This window comes from Halictus rubicundus, chromosome 2 (genome assembly GCF_050948215.1).
Source record: "Halictus rubicundus isolate RS-2024b chromosome 2, iyHalRubi1_principal, whole genome shotgun sequence".
NCBI lineage: Eukaryota > Metazoa > Arthropoda > Insecta > Hymenoptera > Halictidae > Halictus > Halictus rubicundus.
The window spans coordinates 16,323,235-16,349,827 of NC_135150.1; the positions used below are offsets into that span (position 1 = coordinate 16,323,235).

At 39.4% G+C, this 26,593-nt stretch overlaps 2 protein-coding genes and 1 long non-coding RNA gene across 5 annotated transcripts in view; 2 read left to right on the plus strand and 1 right to left on the minus strand.

Moving 5' to 3' along the window:
• Shab (Shaker cognate b) overlaps positions 1-26,593 on the plus strand; it is a 73,451-nt gene that overhangs the window by 18,426 nt on the left and 28,432 nt on the right. For both annotated transcript variants that reach the window (XM_076805637.1, XM_076805638.1), the window contains exon 3: positions 12,389-12,693. In XM_076805637.1, the coding sequence (XP_076661752.1) occupies positions 12,389-12,693 (305 nt within the window). The remainder of the gene's footprint in view (positions 1-12,388; positions 12,694-26,593) is intronic.
• Positions 4,200-6,399, plus strand: LOC143365459 (uncharacterized). Its single transcript, XM_076805643.1, has 2 exons — positions 4,200-4,462; positions 4,555-6,399. Exon 2 carries the CDS (start codon positions 6,040-6,042, stop codon positions 6,373-6,375), a length of 336 nt encoding a protein of 111 aa, XP_076661758.1. The 5' UTR covers positions 4,200-4,462; positions 4,555-6,039; the 3' UTR covers positions 6,376-6,399.
• On the minus strand, positions 8,437-12,382 carry LOC143365461 (uncharacterized). Of its 2 annotated transcripts, none has more exons than XR_013084546.1 (3): positions 12,208-12,382; positions 11,890-12,167; positions 8,437-10,189 (listed from the first exon to the last, which is right to left on the minus strand). It is a non-coding gene; the product is annotated as an uncharacterized LOC143365461 (long non-coding RNA). The 2 variants fall into 2 exon arrangements; XR_013084547.1 differs by lacking the exon at positions 8,437-10,189 and adding an exon at positions 10,583-10,699.

Here is a 26,593-nt window from a genome sequence, read left to right on the forward strand (position 1 = left end):
ACGATCGTTGCGCAACCGAGTTGTTAACATCACTCTTTAACTTGCCGTCTCACCGGGTATGTGGGAAAGTTCTGTCATTTTTGCTACTCGCTTTTTCATTCATGAAAATCATTGCTCGGCGATGTATTTCTTCTTCCCGAAGAAGAATGAATTTTCGCAACGATAAACATTCCGACAAAATGCGAATTCACGAAATAACACGGATACTCATGCGCAAATAATGAGTTAACGATTAAGCAAATGGATTTCCTATTTTCCTCTTTAAAAATGGCGGGCGATAGGAGAAAGACTACAAATACAAAAAAGCTTGTAGAGGTAACGCGTGCTGTTGCTTTATAGAGCACCAACAAGTTCGGGGGTCGTTTGTTATTTTAACGTTTCCTCAAAGAACTGTTGATAATTCAGGAGCGCCAGGTCCGCGTGATAGGCGGTTATTTCATAATTCCAGTTATTATTGGAAGCCTCGAACGCGTGGGCGTGTATTTTCGAGACACAGCTCGTTAGATCGAAATTTCACGAGCCATCTTTGACATTCACAAGCAGTTGCCGTATTCGTTTTGAAAGCGTTACACAAACCGTTGGCAGCTCGCCAACTGGTTACTCGCGTAGTATACAGTGTTGCAAGTGCACTCTGTCAATGAAGAGGAATTAATCGTCGGACAGCGGTCTAAACGATCAAGTAAGAAATGCGATCGATAATTATTACTACAACCATTGATGCACAAAATTGTTCCAATCTCTGCCGAGAAGTAAATAGAAAATACAAAAACTCAAAGTTAAATAAATTTCTCATAAATCTCTCATAAAATTCTCGTTACTTCTAATCAATTCTTTTCAAATTACTAGAAAAATAATTTTACTACCGTCCAGTATTTCGTCAACTCATCGCGCGCTCGAGGTTTCTATTAGTTATTCAATTTCCCGTTTGTTTCGTTCGAAGTGTCGCGAGTTTTTATAGTTCTCCACGGTACACAAACTTCCGAAACATCTCACGTACCCAATTTTCACTTAACTTTAACTCGCAACTATTTCTCCGAGCAATCTAAAAGACCGCCAGAGATATTGGATTTTTTACACAGCCATTGCATAGTCAACTGCGGACCTATTTTCATTCTCCGCGTACTCTTTCGAAGCTCTCGATGGGGATTGCTCGCTCGCTGTTAGGTAAGCTCGCGATGCAACTGTTCCGTATCTGTGATAGCTCCTGATAAGCACCGTTGCAAAAGCTTCCTCCGCAAAGCACCTGTAGATTGAACGAGCTCCTCCAAAAATATCAAAGTAAAATCCAGTCTCACGATCATGTCAACGGTCGAGACACGTCTCTTTCAGCCCCGAGGACATCGACCCTGAATCTTAAAACCCAGTCAGAAAAACATTTTTGAAACGTTCCCAAAAAATCGAGTTTAAAGACCAATCGGGTTCGCATGTTTTAGTATACTATGCGGGAAGTAGAATTGGTTGGTCATGCGTCGGCCGATTTCTCTCTAATAGCAGTAGAATAAATACTGTACCAAATTTTGTTCTTATTCTTTTTATTTAGACTCGCCCGGTTGTACTAGGATCACCGCCTCCCCCCATTTTGTATAGTATTTTGATGTGTATAGTCTTCTCATCCTGAAGGATATCGATCCTAAACGATACGATTATGGAAACGAGACAGTCGAGACTCTTCTTCAATCTCGAGGATATCGGGCCATATAGAACATACAGGGTGTCCCGAAAATGTTGCAATTCTTTGAAATGGGTAATTCCTGAGGTCATTTGACGTAACTTTTCCCTTTGCGAAAATGTTCTCCGCGGCTTTGTTAAGGAGTTATCAGCGAAAAGCATAGACCAATCAGAGCGCGGATACAGGAGGCGGCTTCGGCCTGAGCCAATGCCAACGCCACGCTCAGTCGCCGAGCCGGGATCCCTCTTCCATAGCCGCGCTCTGATTGGTCCGTGTTTTCCGTTAATAACTTCTAAACAAAGCCGCGGAGAACATTTTCGCAAAGGAGAAAGTTACTCCGTATGATCTCAGGAATACCTTTCAAGGAAGTACAAAATTTTCGGGATACTCTGTCTAAAAATCATACAGTCGAGCCATTTGTTTCAACTCTGAACGATACAGATTATTTTATCGGAGAAATCGATTTCTAAACAGAGAAACAAAAGCAAAACGAAACGGAGCTTTCCCACAGACCCGCCACTCTGTGTGCTTCACCATTAAACGCAATCCCGGTTGATCACGCTCATCGCTGGCAGTACACCATCCGTATATGTGTCCAGTGTTCGTGTGATCTGGATCCGTTCGTTCTTCTTAATCGTAATCCCGCTGAATCCTGCGTCAAGGTTGATGAATTGGTGGCGTGTAACGGATGACGATGAAAAAGAAAGAAAAGAAAAGAAAAGAAAAAGTAGAAACTAAGAGGAAAAAGCAAAAGGATATAAAGTGAAAGAGAAAGAAAGAAAGAAAAACATGAAGGAAGAAGCGAAAAAACACAATGGATACCGAGCCTGTTTTCAGGTCACGATATGTCCGGCGTGGATGGTAACAGCAAGGAGGGGGAATCCGTGTACGGACGCAGCCCTGCCCAGACCAGGTCAGGCTGTTATCCTAGCTATGAGCATTACGGTCCCTCGTGGCGTCGTTGCGGTGCCTCGTTTTCTCCCGCTGCTTCCTCAGTTCCGCCAAACGAACGAACAAGAACGAACGGACGAACGGACGAACGAACGAACGAACGAATAAACGAACAAACGGAACGACCTACCACGCCGGACAGACCGAGCACACTCCTCGAACTATCGGGACTAACGATCCGTGCGTGGAACCTAACCGGCACACTTAGGCCGGGATTAAACAACACCCCGTTCTGTGCCAAGGTTCCACCCAAGAAAACTAATTTCCACCCCAATCGCTACGGCGCGGATCACGATACGCGGGGTGTTCAACCCCTCGCCTTGCCATCTCCTCCAGAATTACCATCATCAGAGAGCTACTTCAACCCCCAAACGGGAATTTTGTGCGCTCCTTCGAGAGCTCCGGGGATTTTGTCTTGTTCTTTTTTTTCCTGGTTTGTTAGACGGTTTAGATTTAACCGACGATTCAAGGGCCAAGGGTAGTCACGTGACTTTTGCAGAGTCAGCAGGTCGGTAACTGCTGTATAATTTACGTTCACAGCCTTCAGCCACTGACTTAAGATCCGTCTTGATCTTGATCCGACGGATCTCAAGTCTGTGACTAAATTTGTCACATTTTTTGCTCTGTATTATCGATATCATGAATTCTGACGCCAGAAACGTGCTTCAAGTTTTTCGCTTTATTTCGCGGAGAATCAAGACAAAATATAGCTCAATTTGTAGCTGGAGATATTTTCTAGGGAGCGCTGCTCTCGATTTCATCCGGAAAACTCATCCAATGGCAGAAAAATGCTTCGATTCTACGGCACGCGCATCGTCAATTTTTAGCCTACTTCTAACGCTTACATTACCAAATATCAGCATAATCTCGTCAGCTCACGACCAGCGCGCGCTAGATTGAACCTTGCTCTTTCGAATGAGCCCTTTCCCAGCGAAAAATATTCTCATATAAGGACGAAAAGTTGAGGCACGTAAAACCATTTTTCGCCTATTTTTGTCGGTAACGTGGTCACTCTACCTTATCGTGAATTACGGAGTCTTGGCGGGTGTACCAAGTATTCGTACATCTTTTGAAGATGAATAACTTTTTGAAAACTGGACCAAACGAATTGCGATTTTTTTGAGAAGTATTAGAGGAAGGAAATAGAAGGGTTTATTATAAGGATTTTTTTGTTGGGCGGATTAGTTTACTAGGTAATGTGTTAATAATATCTTGCTTAAACTGCTACTGGTCGGAATTGCGGAGAAAAAAGTAATGCTCATAATTTGGAACTTTTTTATCTGTGCCTGTAATGAAAATTTACACGATGTCTTTTGTAGATCTGAGGGTATTATGTACAGGCTGTAAAGAAATGTTCGGTCTTGGCTGCCATGGGCTCATCTTCGAATCGATGAAGATCTGTAAAAAAAAGTTGCCGCAAAATTGTCCTTGAGTTTAAATTTCACGGTCAAATCTTTGTTTATTGTTATGAAGAGTAAAATACAATGAAATAAAAAGAAATTTGACCCTGAAATTCAAGGTCAAGGACAATTTTGCGGCAAATCTTTTTTACGGATCTTCATCGATCCGTAGATGTAGGATACGCCTATGGCAAATGACTAAAAATGACAAATCGGACATTCTGAATTCAAAGTTTTTTGTAACTTACAACACCTATTAATCTCTTTTGTACATTAACCGATTTCGCAAAACCAGCGAAGTTACAGATTTTTGACTATATTTTACGATCCCACTGCTAAAGTGACACTATTTAAAAAAACTCCTGTCTGTGAGTATAATTGGTCAGTATTTTTTATCAAGTTTGTGAATAAGAAGAGCAATGAAAGTTGATTAAAGTCACTTGTGTAACAGATATAAAACTACAAGTATCATCCCAGAAGGGTGGTTTAATATAAACCGAAAGTTCAGGTATAGTGGCTAAAAAATTAATCGAGGAAGACGAGTTAACTCGCCGAGACTAGTTAAAATTAATTAAACCGCGTATTGTTCGTTTAAACTTTTACGAAGAATATTAAAAGAACGAGAATACTTTTTGGTCCTGCCTGTACTACTTTATTTTGGGCTTGAATGAAAATCAATAACAGCCATTATTTATGAAATGTAGTACATGAACATTGCAAGGCGAGGGGTTAAGAAAAGGATATAACACGTTGCTCAAGTGCTGCGCGAACTTTTTGTTAAGATTTTGACTGTTGTATTGAATTTTTTATCTTTTTTTTTGGATCTGAACGCTGAGAAAAAGTATTGTGGTAAATGTCAGGAAAAGTTGATGGTATCATTTAAAGAAAATCAGCTGACGTTACCAAACGAGTTAGAACGTTGATAAAGAAGTATAGTCGGTTCATTGGATTCCCAATTAAAAGTTCCGTCGTAAATTTTGTTACGACGGAGCCAGGAATATTCCTGTTTCGTAAATTATTAACTGCCGCGACTCAGTTCGGCGTGACCTATACGAACGTGCTCGGTTCGTTGACTGCCAATCTTCCAAAAACTTATTAAAAGGTCGTCTCGTAACACTTGGATAACTCTGCTCGTAAACTTTGCGGGTTTATATCTGCTTTCTCACTGAGAAGTCTATGAAATGCTTGGTCGACGTATAGTACTGGAAATATTTATTGCACTACTCTTACATTGATATGTTTACGCAATTAACGAAGTAGTTCGTACACAGTTTACTTTAGCCAAGATTACGGGCTACAAATTTTCGCCATAAATATCTGTCGTACACCGAAGTACAAGCGATGAAAATTAAAATAATAAGTTACATTAATAAGTGACAAAAATGAAATGGTTGAAGCGTTCAATTTCGATCAGCCCTACATTTTATAATCAAAGAAACAATTCGATTACGATTCTGCACAGCGATTGCGATCGTCGTCATTTCAATTGAGAAATTCGTAGCCATTAATTACCAATTTTAAAAGGCTACTTAGTCGCCGCCCGTAGGCGTTACGTTTATTGACTCAACAAGCACACCTCCACTTCCATTAACTCGCAGAGTGATTCCAAACTTACGGCCAGTAATGTACGTTGATTGATCCTCGTACGATGGTACCTGGGTCCATTTTGACGCAGGTTTCCAGAAGCATCATCCTCCAATTTCCATTTCCATCAGAGTACTTTGCTCGAGTGTACTTCCCGGCCAGATCGAAGGAAATACCTAATTTTGCATATTTCGTGCATTATAACTAGAAAGGCTATTAAATAGAAAATTCTTTTAAATTGAAAAATTTGTTTCACGGTAAAGCATCACGACTTTCCTCGTCGTACATCCTCGTCCAGTTCTTTTTCTGGAGAATCACGGGAAACTCGTGTTTTTTGATAATTCGACCGGGAAGTAGTCTCGAGTTGCCAGTTGTTTGCGTTACGTCTCCGAGAAGTGCGTTGGCAAATACATCTAGAAAAGTTGATGAGTCAGAATGGATCTAGTGGTCGAGAACGTCTGTCTTTTCGAGGGTCAACCGTTGGACAGCAAAGCAGAACGGAGCTCAGTTAGGCTGACCGTAGTCCAAATATCTGCAGTGCTGTCTTCTTATTTCCGTCGTGTAATACTTTCGCGGCAATTATTTTGGACGTTTTTCTATGCAGTACAATCTATAAATACACAAAATGACATGCTTCAATATTTTTGTTCGAGGCAAGTCAAACTCGGGTCAACTCAGCTCCGTTGCGAGACTGTTAAGCATTTTCTACTCTTCTCGGAGAAATCTATGAGCCTTCAAAGAACTTCATCACTTTTTGAACACCCTGTATAAATATACGTATGTCTCCAACCGTCAAACAACATTGCGTACGTCACATTTTCGAAAATATGGAATTAACAGTCACTAGAATCATCATAAATCCATTCTCGTTAGATTCCGCTGTTGACGATCTATATACAGTGTTTACTCTATATATGTCCCAAATGCCTAGCCGATAAAAGTCCTAGAACTATCCCTGCCACGGGGTATGTCCGTGACGGGCCAAGGAGCTCGAGAAGAAGGCCGCGTGGATCAAGGAATAGTATCTCCTGACCGATCTATGTCCCTGGCTAGACCCATGTTTTGGAAAAAAATCGAGTAAACACTGTATTTACTAATGCTGAAACCATTGAGATCATACACGCACTTAGAGTTTAAAGAAATAAAAGACACAGCAGCTTTATGTTTTTTCTTTCGGTGGAAAAATTTAATCAAAGTTTTCAAATAAGATTTCTTTTTATTCTACTTACAGTTTAATTTCGAATTTGAAGAATATATGCTTTCACATTAATAGACTCTCAGTGGGAATAATGAAAGATATATTTTCATAGTAGAACGTAAGTGTATGAAATATTGAAGTGCGTTGTCGAGGTTTGAAAACTTTGGGGTAACGTTCCAAGAAACATGTGACCTACGCTTTATTGTCTTGCAAGCACAGATGTATGTCCGACGTGGATGGTAACCAGTTCATGCGATCAGTATACGCTCGCTTACTGCTACGTACTGACAGTTAGTAGAGCCTGAGAGAAAAGCAGCAGCAGCCTACCACGCCGGACTGACTTTCATTCGTCCTCGCTTTCATTCAAATTTCGTCGGTCGAGCATGTAACAGTCTTGACGCGTTAACGGCCGCCGTCACGTGTGCGTGACCTCCCCGAAAATGATTTCTCCACGGAAAATTATTTCGAGAGATTAATCACAACAAAAAGCAACGGGGAAGGATAAAAACAAAAATGCATAACCATTCGCAAATTTATTTGAGGAAGTATAAACAAATATTCCACCGAAAATCGATTTCTATTAAGAAAACTTCGTTTCTACTAACTTCTTCTTTAAAATAATTTCAGAAAAATCCTCAGACAACAGAAAGCAAGAGCAAAATAAATACAGGCTGTTTGCAAGATTTCAAAAATTATCCGGGTCAAAAAGTTTCGACAGTGAACCATTGCCGGAGTCGATAAATCGTGATTTCTGCATCCTTGTGCGGACACGCTGTGAATTTCGCGGAGTAAGTGCATATACGAAAAGTTTTGCGTATTTATCCGAAAACTGGGGCACGCTCGATCTCCTCAAAGCCGGGCGTAGACAAATTTATGGAACAGACAATTTTATGACTTTGTTGCATTGTTAAAGGACGGTTTTACTAGCTTCCGCGAAACTTGCTGGCGATAGGCCACCGATCCGGCGAACGAAAATGGCGGCCGTTAATGCGTTAACACCCAGCACACTCAGCACAATCGATTCCTATTCGCTGAAATTCGAAAATCTCCTGCGTCACGGCTGATAAACTTATCGACACGCGTGCGAACTCGACAAAATGGACGCCGAAGTCCGGCGTGGTGCACGACAGCCTTGACGAATTCCGAAAATTCGTGTTCGATTAGCGAGGCGGGTTCGGAACGGCTTTTTGATCGCTGAGAAACGAACGTCGGAGGTCAAAAGCGAATTAATTGCGGCGAGGAAATGCCTTCGCGTGTAATTAGCTCCGCGAGAAAAAAAAAATACTCCAGGGGAGAAAAATTCTATATTTATCAGAGTCAATTAATTTGGAAAAACTTTCCGCAAACTCGATTTCCACTTGCAAGATAAAACGAAATATTTTCCGTGAATATTCTGTAAACTGTGCTCAAACAGTTGTGATCATGATAATCATGATAAAGAAAATCATGAGTGATCATGATAAAGAGACACGAGAATGATTATAATAAAGAGAGAGTGATAATAAAATTTAGGTGTTATCTTGCTGCAATGAATTCTCTTCGATTCGAACGTTTCTTTCTCGACGATCTGAACTGTAAATGTTTATGCAAATTCAAAGTTCGGTAGATCATTTTACAGAAAGATCCAACTACGAAAGGATTTATTTAAGTTTGAGAAAGATCTACAGTTTCTGGTCGATGTTTTGCGTGTTCGTTGTTGCTACAAATGCATAAAATCTGTAGTCCATTGTTTGCCGGGTATCTTTTCATTCCGAGCGCGCCTCGCGTTTATGTGTCTGTTCTCGATTTGATTCTTAATTAGAGCACCGGTTTAGTATGAATATTGTATGGAATTGGTATTGTCTGCTTCCACAGCATCCTTCTCGCGTTTAGAAAATTAACGATCGACGCGTGAGAATGTTTTATTTTTTTTTTTATTGTTTGTTCGAGCGGGCATATGCAAATGTCGCGGCAGCATCGAATTTCTAATTTATCGCTCATTGTACCAGCGCATTGTGTGTCGAGAAGACTGCGGATTTTATGCATTTACGTATGAAACGTCCGAAGCATAATCAAACACAATTTTTAAGAATCTTCTACCCATTTTATCTTTTCGATTGAATTCAATTCGCCTTTGATCCAGCCGTGTAAAACCTGTTTGAATCGGCATAAACATTCACGATCACATCCGCGGAGCAACCGTACATGTGTAAGATCCGCAGTTTAATTAATCATTCTTCTGGAAAAGCATTTAGGCCGTTTGCTTAGACTCGCAGTTCCTAACCAGACCTTAAGCTGGTGCTCTTTCGTTTGCGAACGCTCGGTAGACCAGTTAATTAGAATTTATAATTTGCGTTTCACGAGGAGACCTTGCTCAACTGGCGTCTCAGATTTCGTTGAAATTTTTTCTCGTTATTGCATAGACGCGTACAAATTGAATTGGGGTTCCCTTTACAATGGACTTTTATGTTTCACAAAATGGAAGAGAAAACTTATTAATCGAAATTATATATCGAAATTAAGGTTTTACATCAAATTATGTGTTTATTTATAGAATCGATAGATGTATGTATAACAATTACTAAAATCTCATTTACAATTTTGCTACAATGCTATTTCTCATTAATTGCAACTGGAAATCTTGACTGTGCTTGGTAAGGTTATCGTTTATTGATTGTCGAACTGCAGGACGGCTATAGTAAGCGATTACTGTAGCAAATTTTTGCTTTGCTTCGAGAAAGTTTGTTTTTCCATTTTTCCGAAATCGAAAGAGCTTGCAAGAGAGAAACTCGATACAGTTTGTCCGCGGACAAATCTATGCCTTGACACTTGAAAATTCCATCCGAATCTGATAAAGAAAGCTTCCCAGAAAGCAGCTGACTCTCTAACATGCACTTGGCAGATTGGAATACTCGCGCAGCGCTAGTTCTCCATTTTAGAGGCCACTGTTTAATAGCTCATAAAATGCTAACGGCTAAAGTCACGCTTAATTCCCTTCATTCTTAGACATAATTTCATCTACCGTGTTGGGTTTGGTAACTCTCTCGCGTTAAACCGCGTGCATTATTCGGGACAATTTGCATTTAAATGGTATTTTGAAGGGAAACATATAAAATACACAATTTACACGGAACACGATCTAATCACGTACCAGTTTCTTGATTCAAGAATTTTAGATAATAATTGCCCGAATAATTGTCTCCCAGAATATTGATCATTGGCCTCAGAAAGGGGCTGTAGATCAGTCACGATAAATCCGGATCATCCTAAGAGCTGTAGTATTACGCCTGGATAAGAGAAATCGTAGTTTCGCTAGTCCGCTGCAGAAACTTGACCCAGTCGATTAGTCAATGCTTATCACGCACCGTGATCAATCAATGAAAATCACTGCTCCACTATTTTCTCGCACTAAAACAAAAAAAAAAAACTAGAGGAGATTTGTTCTCAAATTGCCTCACTTCTGGGTCTTGCATGTGCTCCATTCGATAAAAGCCACTCACCGAATCAAACAGTAGATCATTTTTAGAAATTTGTTACAGGAAAATTAAATGACGTAGAGCTAACATCCTTTTTTTCTATTTACTCGAGCGTGATTCAATATTGTAAAATAATTTTTATCGAATGTTGTGTTCAACGGTGCCTATTGTAGATAGCGTTGACTCAGTTGTTGATAAAAAGACTGCGAAAAGGAATAACTTCTCATTGTCCAAAATTAAAAAACGAAAGGATGTTCGAAGTGTAGAAGATTGTTCATAGGATCATTTAAGGTCACAATTTTTCTACAAACTACAAACAAATTAATAAAACATGCATTTAGATGGCCCCTTGAACATTCTTGTACATTTTAAGAATCCCGTTTTGTTTTTCAATGTTAGACAATTCTAATTTTCGACATTGTCTTTCCACAGTCACCGTCATCTGTAATAAGCAGCATTAAATACAATATGCAGTACAAATTAGTATACAATGTTGAATCATGTTCTGTACAATCAGGGACAAAATTGGTGGCATAAATAAGGTTGGGATGATGCAGCTCAACAGAAAATTAAGAATAACAAAATTGCATGACGTCTTCGAGAGAAGTGCAATTAAAAATCAATCTGAAATGTGCACTTAACTGCTGATTAGCATTATAAATTTCACTATGCACACTATTACTATGCCGTGATACCATGTGAGGTTTGCTGTCACAGTTTGCTGTCAATCTTCAACTTTGTTTAACAATTAAACCAGACTGTAAAATAGTAAGTAGAAAAATCACTGCAAAATAATAACTAGAAAAACCACTGCAAAATATAAACCCCCACTTCTCATAATCAATGTTTTAACCAGTTAGCTGTTTTCGACGAGTATACTCGTCACGAAGAAATGGCAACATTTTGTGCTATGACGAGTATACTCGTCATGCGTGAAAAGTGGTTACAATTTGCAGCTTAAATTGCAAGTTTAGTGAAAACTAAAATATAGGTGTTCGTAAACTTCAATCATCAAGATGTATTGTAAACATCAAGATATATTCCATATTACTTAATTCCACATTATAACAGCCACACATACTCTGTGTTTGACGAGCATACCCGTCGTCATTTAATTTTTGTGACGCACTTTAGGTACACATTTTTCAAAGAGGTCGCAACAGCTAACTGGCTAAAAGTGGTCTATAGTGAAAGGTTAGGTGCACGTGTACCGGATTGATTCTCAATTATATCTGACGAAAACGAAGTCACCACTGCGAATTCGTTATTCTGGATTTTCTATTTCGAGATGTAGCATTATTCTATTGGGTTGGAACGGAAGTTCCTAGCGTTTTGAAATTAAAATTCACAGATGAAATTAAAATATTTATTCATAGATTTATTCAATAACATATTTTCCATTCTGTTCTATTACTCTTTGCCATTTGTGAGGTAACTTATCATGTCATTGAATAAACCTATGAATAAATATCTTAATTTTATCTTTGAATTTTAATTTAAGAACGCTTTGAACTTTCGTTCCAACCCTTGATTGATACCACGAATGTTGGTCCAGGTTGTACAGAGATAAATTCGCTAGCTCTTTAGTCTTGCTATGAATTGGTAATAATGGGTCTACTGTGTGGAGCGTACCCTTAAATCAGAGATAGCTGATCCCATCGAGCACCGCAGTCGAAGTCAAAACGCTTTTTAGAAAGTCAGCGCCAGCGATGGGGATGCTCTCCCACGGAGAGACACCAGTTGGTAGTCTCCTCGATGGTCCCGCTCTCTCCTCATCCCCCTAACGACCAGCCTACCACGCCGGACCAGACCGAGGCACTATTCCCATTACTCGTACTCTCGCCACCCTGTCACCAATACTACCGCTCATCGAACCATCGCTGCATGCGTCTGTCTATCTATCTATCTATCTATCTATCTATCTATCTCTCTATCTCTCTATCTATCTACCTCCTCTGTCTATCTCTTTGTCTATCTATCTGTCTCTATTTCTCTCCGTCTCCATTGGAGTTACACCGTTCGACACATCGAGCGCGGAACTTCGAAGCGAGTCATCGTGAATCCCTTGCGTCACGGTTGACGGTGCCAGGCGATTCTAAAAGTGAGAACCGGACGGGCAAACTGTTTCCAGGTCACAATATGTCAGGGGTGGATGGTAACAGCACCGAGGGGGAGTCCGTGTGCGGCCGGGCCCCAGCGCAAACCGGGCCCGGCTGTTATCGTAACTATGAGCATTACAGTGTCTCGCGGCATCGTCGCAGCGCCTCATCCTGCTTCCCGAATCTGCCTAACGAGCTGCCGCCGAACACCCCGGACAGCCCTAATCGCCGTCTACTGGACTTCGCGCAGAGCGTGCCCGGCACCCAGAACGACGACTACTTCCAAGACGAGGTGCCGGCCCAGCACGTCGTCAACCAAGGCAATACCACACCTAGCGTAAGTCTCGCCGTCAGATCTATCTACCAACACTTTGTTTCCATCTGTATTGTATTGTCTCCGGTGATAACACCACCCGGTACACTCGAACATCCTCTTCCTCGACAACCTCTCGTTGTTATCTCTTCACCCCACCGAACCCCCCCCCTCTCTGTTATCGGCACCTTTCGAGCTGCGAAGTTTGTGTACGTTTTGCTGGGTGACCACCTATCCCGGTCAGCGAATGATAATGGTACCATTCGATTTGTCATGAGAACACCCTTAAGTGGACGGGAAGTGTGGCGGGATTGGTTCAGATAATGCAGTAGCAGGCGACGTGGCTTTTGGTTGGTCTTTGTCTGTTGATGGTACTTTGTTCATGGAAGCAATTGGTAAATTCTGCCCTACGGAAATGGTAACTTTGGGATTATTTGGATTTTCTGTGGTTTTTGTTGTAACCGGTGTTTGAGTAAGGACGTTTGTTCCATTAATTAGCATTTTCATAGTAATTGTCAAATATGAAGTTGGTCATCTGTTTAGTATATTGTTACCCTTTTTAAATTAAATAAAAATAATTTCGATGGTAGTATGCAGAAGGATTAAAAAAGTAATCGCTCTGATCAATTTTAGCTTTTCAGTTTTGGATTTGTAGATTCGATTATGTACGTGTACCATAGTCAAAGTACCATTTTCATGAAGTACAATTCGGTAGTTATAAAATATATCAGCAATACAAAATTAAATTTGACGTAATTCAGGGTTTGAAGGGTTGACGGTTCAAGAAATAAATTTTTTCGCCTTAAAGATATTAATAAGTATAGGAATCTTACAGTGAAACTAAAATATTTATAGTTTGAGAGAAATATCCTTATGTATCTCTAAGTCATTTCTATTCATTCCTATGAATTAAAAATTGTTTGTAGACAGAGTGCAGTCAAAAGTTTGTTACAATTATGCGCGAAGCAATTCCTCCCGTAAAAATGAACGAAATGTATAGAACAGGATCTTTTCACCCAAAACTTGTTTTCCAAGAACACGGATTCGTGTTGGAAAATTGATCCGACACGCGTGTGATGGATTTGAATGAGAATTGGTTAACATGTCTGCGCACGCTCCATGAATTTTCAAATGCGACTTCCTCGAAGACTAAGTTTCGGATGGAAAAATTTTTCTCTACATTTTTCATTCGTTTTTCTATAGGGAATCGTATAACGGCCGTTTGTGTCATATTTTTGATTGCATTTTGCAGTTTTGATGAACTTTATCTAAATTTTGTGGGAAAAGAATCACCGCCAGTGTTCAGGGAAGGATCACCTGCTTCGCGGTTGTTTGACCCATCCCGCCACATAAAGACATTCTATAGAAATCGTTGCACGATTTTAGGGCCAACGCGTCTTCCTAAGAGACGACACGGCCCTTTTTGGTATCCGCACGTGGCTATTAGAGGCAATACCACCAGAACACTATTGCGGTCGCATTGGATGCAAACTAGTAGTAACGCCTGACTGTGGTCAGGCCTGACGGAAACGTGTCCCGCATTCGAAACTTTCGATCACTGGACTGCAGATATTCGTATCAACTCTCGCTCATTCCAATTCCCCTATCATCTCATTTATCCATAACAGTTAATAGAATCGATCAATCCTTATTCAGCCCTCTATATGTATATAAAATTGTCTGCAAACAATTAGATTTGCACGAATACTCGCAGTCTAGCGGTTACCCTATTTTTTCATTTTTGTTATATTATTTATTGTATATATTTTATTCTTTTAATAAGGTGTCACTGAACCGGTAGTTCAACTCGAGAGGGGTGCAATAAATATGTCGAAAATGTATTTTCATCTTTCCAAAAAATTTCAGTCTTTATCTTAACAGATCAACCAGAAAAAGAATTTGTGTTTTACATTTTTTATTTATTTGTTCGTTTACAATTACTCCTTCTCAGTTGCACTACTACTTAAAAATTAAACTTTGCCATGCCTGTGACCACAGTATTCACAGAATAATTCTTTCAAAATTGTTTTCAAAATTATCCACTGTGACTCACCTATCTGTTCACATATTCGTCAAACGATAATCAACTTTATGAACTCTTCTAATTTTTTTATTTTTATCCTTGTTCTGACTGACTGTTGTTTTACATTGATTTTAATTTGACATACTTTCTCTGGAAAGAGATAGATCGGTCATTTCTTCCAGTAATAAATAACAATGGAATAAAACTGTGTGCTGGAACCGAATAGCTTTCTGTGAACAGATTTGTGAGCCGGCGTATTTGTTCGATCAATATTTATTTGATTTATTTGTAACTCCGAGCGTTCTATATTTTTCTGTCGAATTGATAACAGTGCTTTGTATTTGATGGACCGTCTGTGCATCCAATGCCATCGTCTCTGTATGGTGTCGATGTGAACGTGTTGATGTCGAATAGCCTCGGTTTTGTTTCTACACCGGCGTGTCGTTGTGGGAGTCAACTTGTGATGATGACTCGAATCATGCAGAATGACACGATGTACCCAAGCACGCCTAGTGTGTACAGTGTTACGTTTCTTTCTGATCCCTTTTGGTTGTCGTTGGGCTGCGGATCTTTATGCAAAACTCCAGTTTCCTTCCCTGGAAATTTCCTCGCGTTGAAAATAGAAAATAGAAATTTCATCATTGTCAATATTTCTCGTAAATAGATTTTGCTTCCCAGACAATACAAACGCCTAAAATCCGCAGTCCATTTGTTATACAGAAGGAAAGCACGTCGAACATATCTTTACATCTCTTTATAGTCACCAAAATTCCAACGAATTCGCAACGATACGAAAATTATATCGCAGCTGCGGTTTTCGTTCTGTTCGACTTTTAATTCCCGTTCAAATTTGTTTTCGTTGAAAGTTTAATCGATTCCGAACGGCGCGAACGATTTCAAAATGGCGGACCTGTGATCGAGCAAAATGGAATAAAATTGAAAATAAAAGTATCAAGTTAATGTTCGCAGGGTAATTTTTAGGAATATAGAGACCGAAAGTGAATTTAGATGAGAACGGGGAATAAGGAACTTTGAAATCGACATTTTGGGAACTATTCTGCGAACCGCGGACTCCTTCGTCGTCCAAGATGGCGTTTCAATTGCAAAAGTTCTCGGGTTCGAGTGAAAAAGTGGAATAAATCACGGGTCCTGGCAATTGTGGAAGCAAGAATAGATTTGATCGGCGTGCAACTTCTTGTCCGTGTGTGCCTGCTTGTTTTTGTCGGTATACTAATGATCGATCGAGTGGTATCTCGTGGTGTTGTTCGCGATTTTTCTCCGGATCAGCCAGATGGTTGCCAGCGTCCCAGAATCTTCGATCTGGCACAAGCGCGGAATCAGTAAATATTTCTCAGGACCGTACTTCTTTGTTTCTTTCTTTTTTTTTTCGCTTCGAAATCTCGCGACCGTTTCCGCTCTTTCTTGCGGCAATCTCTTTGGTTCCATTCCCATTTCTTTCTATCGATTTCACTGTGAAAATATTTACTCGATATAACGAAGTACCGAGGTTATACGATCTGTGCAGAAATACACGGAGCTGGGTGGAATACGAAAAAGTATTGTCAATTATTATTATAGTTAAAAAAATACGTTTTATTATACTTAGTGTTTACTTTTTATGCTTTCCTTGCGTCAGTCGTCGATGAAAATGAAAATTATAAGAAAAGACGATCTCAGAAATGGGTGTTTTAAAGATAATCTAATCTAATTAATAGAATTAAACTAAATTATAAACTTCTGGATTCATGATATTATCTGATTTATTTTCAATTTCCTTAAATTAGGGACATCTGCAGTTTGATCATTAATTTTTATACTAACCAAGATGTCAAATTGAAAATAATACGCAAGGTTTTAAAAGGAGAATTGATTAACAGTTTGAACGTAAACGATTTCGGGAACGATTATATTGTCTGGTTAAGTATGCTTTCGACGAATTTCTGCAAGAGACGATGCACACCTTGCTCCGTACAAATGCATACAGATCAACCGGAATGGTTTCTCCAGTGCAACACGAAATTCTCTTTGGTACTAGTGCATCTGTACCTAACAGTGCTAAGCTATGCTACTATGCGCAACAGTTCAATAATGAATAGAATATAAATCATTGAGAAGGAACAATCCAACAATTTTTATGGCTGTCTTGTTGTAGGAAATAGGTTACGCGTGTCTAGTTAACTTTTCCCAAGAATTGTCGAAAGAGGCGAGCGCTATAGGGTACAGATGCGCACGAATAAATGTTTGCGCAACGTTTCGACCTCGTGTTCACTTGGTCGCGAGTTTCTTTTCTTTTAAACGAGTCTCAGCCGCGTTCAATCGAGCATCTACGTCAGCGATGGGCAGACGGTAGGGGCCCCTCAAACGCCTGCTTCCCCCACCAACCTCTTTTTCTCGCGTCCTCGTTGGCCCACGGTAACGGCGCTTACTGGAAGGGGGATAGTGGGCGCTATGGTGGGGACGGTCTTGTCTCGATCGAGACAAAAATGCCCATCCTTGATCCACATGATCGTTATCGATCGCTATACACGCGATTCAGTTTCTCGTCCACGTGCGAACGATCCGCGGAGCCCGACAGAACAACATTAACACGTTCTGTGGCACGAGAACGCGAATTCCCTTCCGGCAACGTATTAAACATTGTAAAATGTTGCGCTTCATGGACGAAAATTCTTCTTTGATTTATTTCGATCAATCTACCTTGGGAAAACTTGGATCAGTGATCCACGTGCTACCGAACGTGTTGACTAACTCCCATCGTAGACTTACTCTCTTTACTTGCTGTTCGATCTCTTCAGGATCAGGTATTTCACTCAACGACTTCAAGTTGCACGTAAATTATCAGGTTGTCCCCAATCGAAATTATTGGACGACGAGTAATGCGAGTTTTCTTTCGTATTTTTGAAAGGTGATATACAGAAAGATAAATCGCAAATATTGGTCTTTTGTATAAAGAAATTATTATAGAAAATCAGGGAGAATACATAGAATACTAGATGCGATTATGTTTTTATATTTCACTTTATTCAAAATGTCAGGGGACATTGCATTACTTCTAGCATGATCCATTACCTCAGAAAGTCATTTCATTATTACATTAGAAAATCTTTCGAATCTTAGATCTTTGTCGAAATATTTTTCGAACATCCATCGCTGCATAAAAAAATGTTAATAAATGTTACCGATTGTGAGAAAATCATTTTATATCATACAGTATATGATACTGCATTGCATACTACATTTTAATTAAAATTGAATCAATTTCATTAAAAAAAAATTACAATATTTATTGTATAAGGACAAATCATGATTTTAAATATAATTTAGTTAAATATTAGACACCATTGACGTCAGATATAAGATGCAGTGATTGCTGAAGATGGACTCCATTTAACATTATACAATGATACGTTATAATTTACTTAACTCAGCATTATAATTTGCTGGAATTCATGTTGAACATTTTGTTAGGTGTCTGCGATCTCCGTAAAATATTTCGATAAAGTTTTAAGATATTTGAAAACCTTTTGAACCACAATTTTTTACTAGATAATTGACGGGCAACTGAAGTCAACTAGCCTTGTACCTTCTCAACAGTCGCATACTTTTATTGGTCGAGTCTCTCTCCCGACCCATCGAGCCCGTTTCGACTAATCAGAGTCTGAAATGCGGCGACATCTCTGTTTCTCTGTTCCCCACAAATCCAGTGAACTATAGAAAAGTGTTGAGTGTTGAGGCAGCGTGTCGTCCAAATGCTTTTTCGTCGGCGAATGCGTCGTCTCGTCCGGTTTGACAAGAACAACGACAATGTCTCTCTCCCTTCGCACGTTACTGCGGTCCTGGAATGCCCGCTTCTGAAAGACTTGTGAGAACGTGTACCGTCTATCTGTTTTGTTTTTTTTTTTCCGTTTTCCTGTCAGTGACACACCAGGCACAGAAAACTCCACCGACGATCGGGAATCCTCGCGGACCGCTTAAGGGGGCCGGCAGGGTTTGAAATTCATATACGTATGCATGGGTCAAAACCTTTTCAAACTATCGCTTCAATATTGCAATGACCAGTTTAGAAGTGGTCAATTGTGTTTCCTAAAAGTCCAATTTATGTCTGTATAGAGCCCAAATTGCGAATCTCTACCTCATCGTGGAGTAATTTGTAATATTCGGCAGAAAATTCGAATTCTGAAGCAAGTATGACGTCACAAGATGGCTGCCGCTGAGAGATTCTCTTAATTTCGCGAGATTTAGTGTTCGTATCGAAAAATGGGCTCTATACAGACATAGCAAAGACATGTACAAACACGGTGGTATGCATTTTTAATTGATTACTTACTTGTTTAAGACGTAAAATGTCTAGAAAAGAAGGCATAGCATAACATAGCGTGACAGTCAAGGCCAAATGCCTGCCGGCCCTCTTAACCCCTCCCCGTGCTATTTACCTCGACGAAATCCGGGCCCAAACAGACCCGAGTGAGGCTCGAGAACAGTCACAATACGAGCCGGAATGTAAATACCTGTGACTCGTGATGTTTACGTTTGGCAGATTTTCACGCCACGAGTCCTACTCGTGATGTTTACGTTTGTACCAAAATCTTCATCACGGGCCAGACTCGTTAAAATACGGGAAGGGGTTAATTCGATTACGACTCGTGCGCGACATCTTGTTAACATATTGTTAAACTACTTCGCATATTAGGTCGTCCCACGAACAATGCGAATTTCCTTTTGTATCTTTTGGAAGGTGAGTCGCAAACATTACTTTGTTCCAACTGTATGTGGACGAGGATTTTTCGAAATTCGGAAGAACATTTCCCTCGGGGAACTAGATTATAAAAGTGAATATAAAATAATGAACATAATGAGTATAATAAAATTATGTGTTCGCAACTTCGAGAGTAGAATCCTGATGTCGTGAAATTGTCGCCGTTCGTCCTCAAAGAGTTGATAATTATAGAAAATGGGGCAAAAAATATATAACATACTAATGGTTACGAATATTGCCCTTTTATTTTACGTTCGAAAAGTATGAAAGGAAATTCGCATTACTTATGCTCGACGAATTCCTTGCAACAACAATTCGTCGATGTGAATTTTGCATTTCGTTGGCTGCAATAATGTTACCCATCTACGTGATCGTTACAGAGTTAAATGAATTAGCAACCACGAACATATTCGAAATGATGACGTAAAACTGGGTCAATTACAGTGAATTCTCGATATATGTCAACAACACGGGTCTTGCCAGCGTCTTGTATCGTCCAGGTGACATACCCGACCCGTGTTATGTTTATACTCTTCGGCGTTCGAAGCCCCTCAGGGGGTATACCCCGCGGTAGTGGGGATAATTCCGCGACGTTTATCATCCAGACCTTGGCGACATATATAGAGAAACCACTGTATTCCGAACTTTCACCGTGGCGTAACGCAATAAATGAAAGTAGAAAGCGAGGAATTATTGCAGGCTACAACGCTTCGCATTTCACCACTCAATAATACGTACAGACTCATTCCTTCGCATAGGGTGACCATATGAAAGGCAAAAATCGAAAATCTCCACAAACACAAACTAAAATTCATTCTTATCTCGAGAGTGCATCTAAAAAACAATAACTTCCTATACGATAGGTATGGGTGTCAATAACCACGAGAATTTATTGTTCAGACACATGTTTTCGTGGATTGTTCAGATAAATGCTCATATTTAATGTTATTTGACTAAAAATGCTAACTAGAAAATGCTTATGCTGTCATAGGAGCTGTTATCCTTTTCAAAAAATAATTCAATTAGTAATTAACACGTTCGCTACTTACCTTCCTGATTAAAATGTTCCATTAAATTCGACACAACTTGTTTATTAATAGACTGTGGACCTTGGAGAAGGGAAAGATGCTTGAAACAACAAAGTGTATAGAATTAACTGAATTATCTGTAAACTGTGTAAAGTACATTTTGAGATTGTGGACGTGACGTATTTGCGACGACGGTAACGAGCGTGTTAAAAATCGAGAATTAGAGAATTAGAGGAAATTAAAAAATTATAGAAAAATCGTTGGAAAACGCGGAAATGTCGACGAGTATGGTCGCCCTATTTCACATTGGCGGTAATGATCTGACGGATTTCATGTCGGTATGTTACAGGCAATGTCCGACAGCGCGCATTGAACCGCCATCGTTGAACAAAGCCGCCGAAACATTCGTCTCTCTCTCTCTCTCTCACACACACACGAATTAACCTGCTACTGTCGGACCTTGCCGAGTCTCGTGCTCTGTCGCTGTTTCCGTAGAAAGAAAACCGAAAACAAAAAAAAAACAGAAACTCACCCGATTCAAAATACCAAAAAAAAAAAAAACAAAAACAAAAAGCGGACTCCATGAAAAACGTCCTTGAAACGGGGCGAGGGTTTGACGTTCTCCGGAAGCGACGCCCGGAAGTGGTGCATGCTCGTTGCTAAGAAAGAAAACAAAACGTCCATTTTGAATAAGAAAAAGAGAGTAGAGAAAAAAAGCGAAAATGACCAAAAAAAAAATGATGTTATACGAAACAAAAAATCTACCGTGAAGAGAATCGCGAGGAAAGTTTCGCCCGTCTTTCCTGGCAACGTCCGACACGATAGAGAAGCCATTCCATGATTTCGATAGCGATGGGCAGCCACGGGAAAGGCAACGACAGAGTGAGAACGACGAAAGTGCGTAGAACAGTGACAGACGAACACGTGATGGACGATTAGCCGGGATGTGATACCGCGGACTCGCTTGCTGGATGAAATATAGTGAGAACGATCAATGCTAAAGTATTCCATTGTCCGGAAAGTTCGTGCCGATTTTTAAGGGAAACTCAAACGCAGTACATTTAAATTTCGATACACATTTATCGAATTATTCTAAGTGCCATTTTGTCCCATAATCTTTCTCCATCTTTCACGCAACTTGCGTTTTTCGGCGAGAAACTTTTAAATATGATTTTTTATGTCGACCAAAGAGTTAAAGTTTTTGTCATTATGGGAATTTTGTATTGACCTAAAGAGATGAAAATCTGAGGGTGTAATGTCTGGATAATAAGGTGAATGGCTCCAACAGCTTTTGGAAGAAAAAAGCATCAAATGCCTATAATTCACTCTGTTTCCTTCCATATTTAAGAGCGGATAAAACTAACGAAAATTAATGTATCCTAATCAAACTTTTTTCTAAAAATGCCTGAAATATCACCTTTTAGACTATGTACACGTACCGTTTGTTTTCAATCATTCTGACATATTCAGACCTATTCTAATGCCACCTACAGAAAAACGGCACGAACTTTCCGGACAATCCAATATTTCTTCGTCGTCGGATGATTTGAAGTACGACGAGAACCGTTCGAACTTTCCACGCTCGATAACATTCCTTGCGACAGTTCGTCGCGATCCCCTTTGAACAGGAGAGCTTTAGGGAATTGCATCGGCTGTGTCAATTAGTAATTAGTATTACTAACTTGCGAAATATCGAAATAACTTGCGAAGACGATAACTTTGCAAACTTATTTAACAAATAATCGTTTACTATGAACTTACTAGAGCTCACTATATTCCTTCCACCAAGTACCACATACTTCAACGTCGGACCTTGCCGTGCTCGAGCCGAGAAAAACGTGGATCGCTTGGCTACACTCCGAAAGATACGTTATCACCATAATTACTCTTACGTTCTTTATGCGCTCGTATTTCGGTTCGTTATTCGATTTTCCATATCGTGCCATGCCGCTTTCCGTTCTATTCTTTCGTGGATGCGTTTTCTGCCAGTTATGTTCGGCTGATATACATATCTTACTTAGATCAGGCGCGGGCAACTCGTTGCCCCAGGGTGCAACGCTAACCACGCCCCCAGGGAGCAATGTTCGCCACGCCCCCCCCCCCCCGGGGCAACGACGGACAAGTATTAACTATTGTCAATCGATAGTGGCGAGTCTGCGAATGATAAAACATACTTTCAAATTCGTACATTGTCATAAATTCGTAATAATTTAGTGGCTGTTCAAAGTAATTCACAATTTATAATTGCATATACAGAGGGTATTCCTATTATTTACAAAATTACTTAAGGAAATTTTGAAAATGAAGTTTCTTACATGCCAGTATTATTCTAATAATTTGGTAGAACGACGACAAGCTAACAAATAGATTGCGGATTTTTATGCAAACTAAAAATTGTCTGCGTAAGAAAATGTTTAATTTCTCCAAATGTTTTCACTGTTTTGCATTCGGTCTCCTCATTTTTATTATAAGCGCATAAAATCCGCAGTCTACTAATGAAACATCCAAGTTTAGTTGCAATTCAATTTGAATAAAATTTTCACGAACCAAATTATTGAAATTCCAAGCAAGGTGAAAGACTCATTTACCTAGCATTTTGTTAGCATGTTCATTTTGTTAAGAAATCAAATATTTCGATGCATCGAGATCGGAGATGCTGTGAGCGAAAACGTTGATTTTTGTTCAAGGATTTTCCCGATTTGTAGGCTCGCCACCATAACAAAATCAATTTCGTTTTGTCATTTGAAGCGCTTTTGCTCTCAAGGTTGCTCGCGGCTTGGCCCCGGAGCAGCAAAGAGCGCTCCGGCTCCGGCACAGGTGAGTTGCCCGCCCGAATCCTAATAAAACTTCATTTCTTGATCGGAGAATTTTGACTTTTCGCAAGAGTAGTATACTAATTGATCACGCTGCATACCCGGCGGTGCATCCGAAATGCGAGCTGTAGAGAAAGAGCGATGAGTAGGTTGCTTCGTTGCTCGATCGCTTACCTTCCTGCGATTACGTTCGAATGATTGCGAGCAGGGTGGTCCAAAGTTAAATGACGAATCTCTGCCAGTGACTGATTGTAAAACTGAACAGAGAACGTGTTATACAAACGTAGACCCGAGAAAGCTTTGTTGGAACATTTATAACGGATAGTATAGATCGATGATAATTCTCTGAGCTATCAGTAGTAATAAGCAATTATTAGACTGCGGATCTTTCTGCAAAATAAAAAATGTTTGCATCGATTGCAAGACGCATTCCTTCTTTCAATTATTTTATTAAGTCGAAACCAATACGCTGATATCCCTAAATCATTTTAATATGTCCACTACTTTAAATGGTGCTTACCCATTTTTGCCATAAATGCATAAAATCCGCAGTCTAATAATCGTTGTTGCGTTCAAAACGATTTGAAGATATTTTTCTTAGAATAATAGAATTTTTTTTTGATAGAGCGTTTTCTGGTCTACGTCCATGCAAGATTTTTGTTACGCCATGGTTCGAAGGACTGACAGACCTTCAATCGTTTAACTTCGAAGTATCCTGCAGGTTTGCCGAGCAATAGTGACTACTTTAGTATGCATGCCAACTCGTAAAGATCGAAAGAAATTTACAACTATGAAATAAGTAATAAGAGGGAAGTTATAAATCAATAATAGAATTAAATATTTTCTAATTAACATATATATGTACTTATAAAGACAAAACTGTTCGATAATAGTTACTGATACATTAGTATATATACGTATATCCCTGCTGTAGTCGCTACTGCTCTGTAGACTTAGATCAGTGCTGTCTAACATGATTGCTATACATGTGGGAGCTCATTTCTTACACATGTGTCGATTTCTTCATTCTATTCATGTTAATTTTCTCATTTCTATGGGTTTCCTTTGTCCATCAGTTTCACTATTTCTTTCTGAATATTTGAACAAACTACAGTGCATTAAAAATTAAATTAAATACTAAACGATGTTCCACGTTTAATTGAACGTATTTTTTTCAAATGGAAATATTTGTACTTCCTTCAATTGTAATATACTGTACAAATTTTATGCAACGTTTTCATAAAAAAATTCCAGCTCTCCTTTAACACATTTTTACGATTGGTAATTTTTTTTTAATTCGTGTAATGCATAATTTTCTATCTGTTTGAAACATGTTTATTTGATCATGTTCATCCATCACCTTTTTAATCCCACCGTAAACGATATCATGAATCGACAGCACTGTTCCAAACGTATGCTACTGTCCTTAAATATTTGGGTACCTGATGGAATTTAATCAAAATCGAAGCTTTACATTTTTAATAATTTTCATAATCTAACATTTTTCATAATCCTATCCGTACTTACTGATCCATTATAAGCCATACCCAGTTCTATTGTCATTGAAAGAAGTGTTCGTTACAGACACTGATCAGAAAGAGTAGAAATACGTATAGTTAAAAATGCTTCATTTGTACAAGAAAAAATTTGCATTGCCGCGTAAGGGAAAAATAAGAGTATCTTTGGAACTGTGACAACAAACATTTCTTTCGCATTTGATAGAAAACAAAAACAGTCCAAACACGTACGGACGGTAGTGTACGTTCCAAAAACTTGATCAAGAATGAAAAAAAAATACACAGCAAGAGCGTTTGATTTCCGTGCACGTTACGCATAAGTCCCCACTGTGCCACAGTTTGCTCGATTGCTATACCGTCCTGTTCGGCGAGACGAGCTGGAACGTACTACGAACAGAACGAAGAGAACATTCTTCAGCATCTTTTACGAAACTGCACCGGCAACGCGTTAAACCATAGTCGCCAGATGAGGGGAGGCAGCGCACGAATTGAGGGGAAAAAGCTACCCCCTCTCTGCCAGTACCGGGTTAGGCACGTGACATAGTGACACACGCACGACAGAACGAAGGGTGGGGGAATAAGTAGAAGGTAGAAGGGGAAATTAGAGTGGGGATACTAGTCTTAATTCTGGCGACTATGCATCGAACACTATAGCATCGATTTAGCTTAAGGCTCACCCGTTCGCGTTTAGACCATTTTCGTGAGATTAGGACGCTCTCGTTAGAAATTATGCACGCCGATTCATATATATATACAGGGTGGCCTAAAATTCCTGGCGCGGCCTTGAAGCGGATAACCTTGTGTCCTACGATCGAAACGATGGTATCGATCTTTTCTCGAGAACGTGTACTCTCGAGACGTATAGTGACCTGAGAAATCACTATCTTTTGCCACGATTAATAACTATTACCCTGCATGTTTTATGCACATGTAACAAACGAGTCAAACATGAGACAATAGATATATTAGAAGAGTCATTTTATTATCAAATGATTAAATTCAAGGCAGACAATTTCTGCATTTTGTCCACAAACATCCGCAGAATAATAATTACATATTTTTCCCTCCATAGCGTCGCAACGATGTTAACGCATGTCCCATCGACATTTTTTCTCTGTACGTCTTTCTTTCTTATATTTTCTAATAAATTATGTTTTTATCTTTCGTTGATGCTCATGGATTATTTGTATGTTTTATTTCGTATAAAAAATATTTTTGAATATTTTTAAATACTTTTTCTTTGTAAAAGATATAATAAGTAAATTTTCTATTTTTTTTTCTATAAAAATAATTTTACACTCCAGGGAAGCCTCGTTGCCTCAACCGTTTCTGTCAGTGACAGACAGCTGCCGATGCTACCATGATTGACAGCAAAATGAAAGACTGAGCGAGACAGATCGTGCCTCTCAGACGTAGTGAAAATTACTATGCTCGTTTCCGATGCAGTATACACCTCCCTATAGTCACGCTCTGTTGTCCATTCTCTTTTATTCATTTATCATGACCCCTCTCTGTCTCCTTTCATTGGAAAGGGATCAATTAACAGCCAATCAAGCGATTTCAAAGCCAACTGCTCCCTATAATTCAGGACGAGTTTTCTCGTATAATTCTAGGACGAATTTCTATTATCTATTTGCCAAGAATATTTATTTGTCCATAATAAAATACATTAGATGTACAAAATTAATTTACAGTCCCCACAATTAATCAATTATAACTTTCTTTTAAATTCAAATCTTTTACCCGCCATATTGATTAAAATAAAAATTAAAAGATAAGTGGTGAAT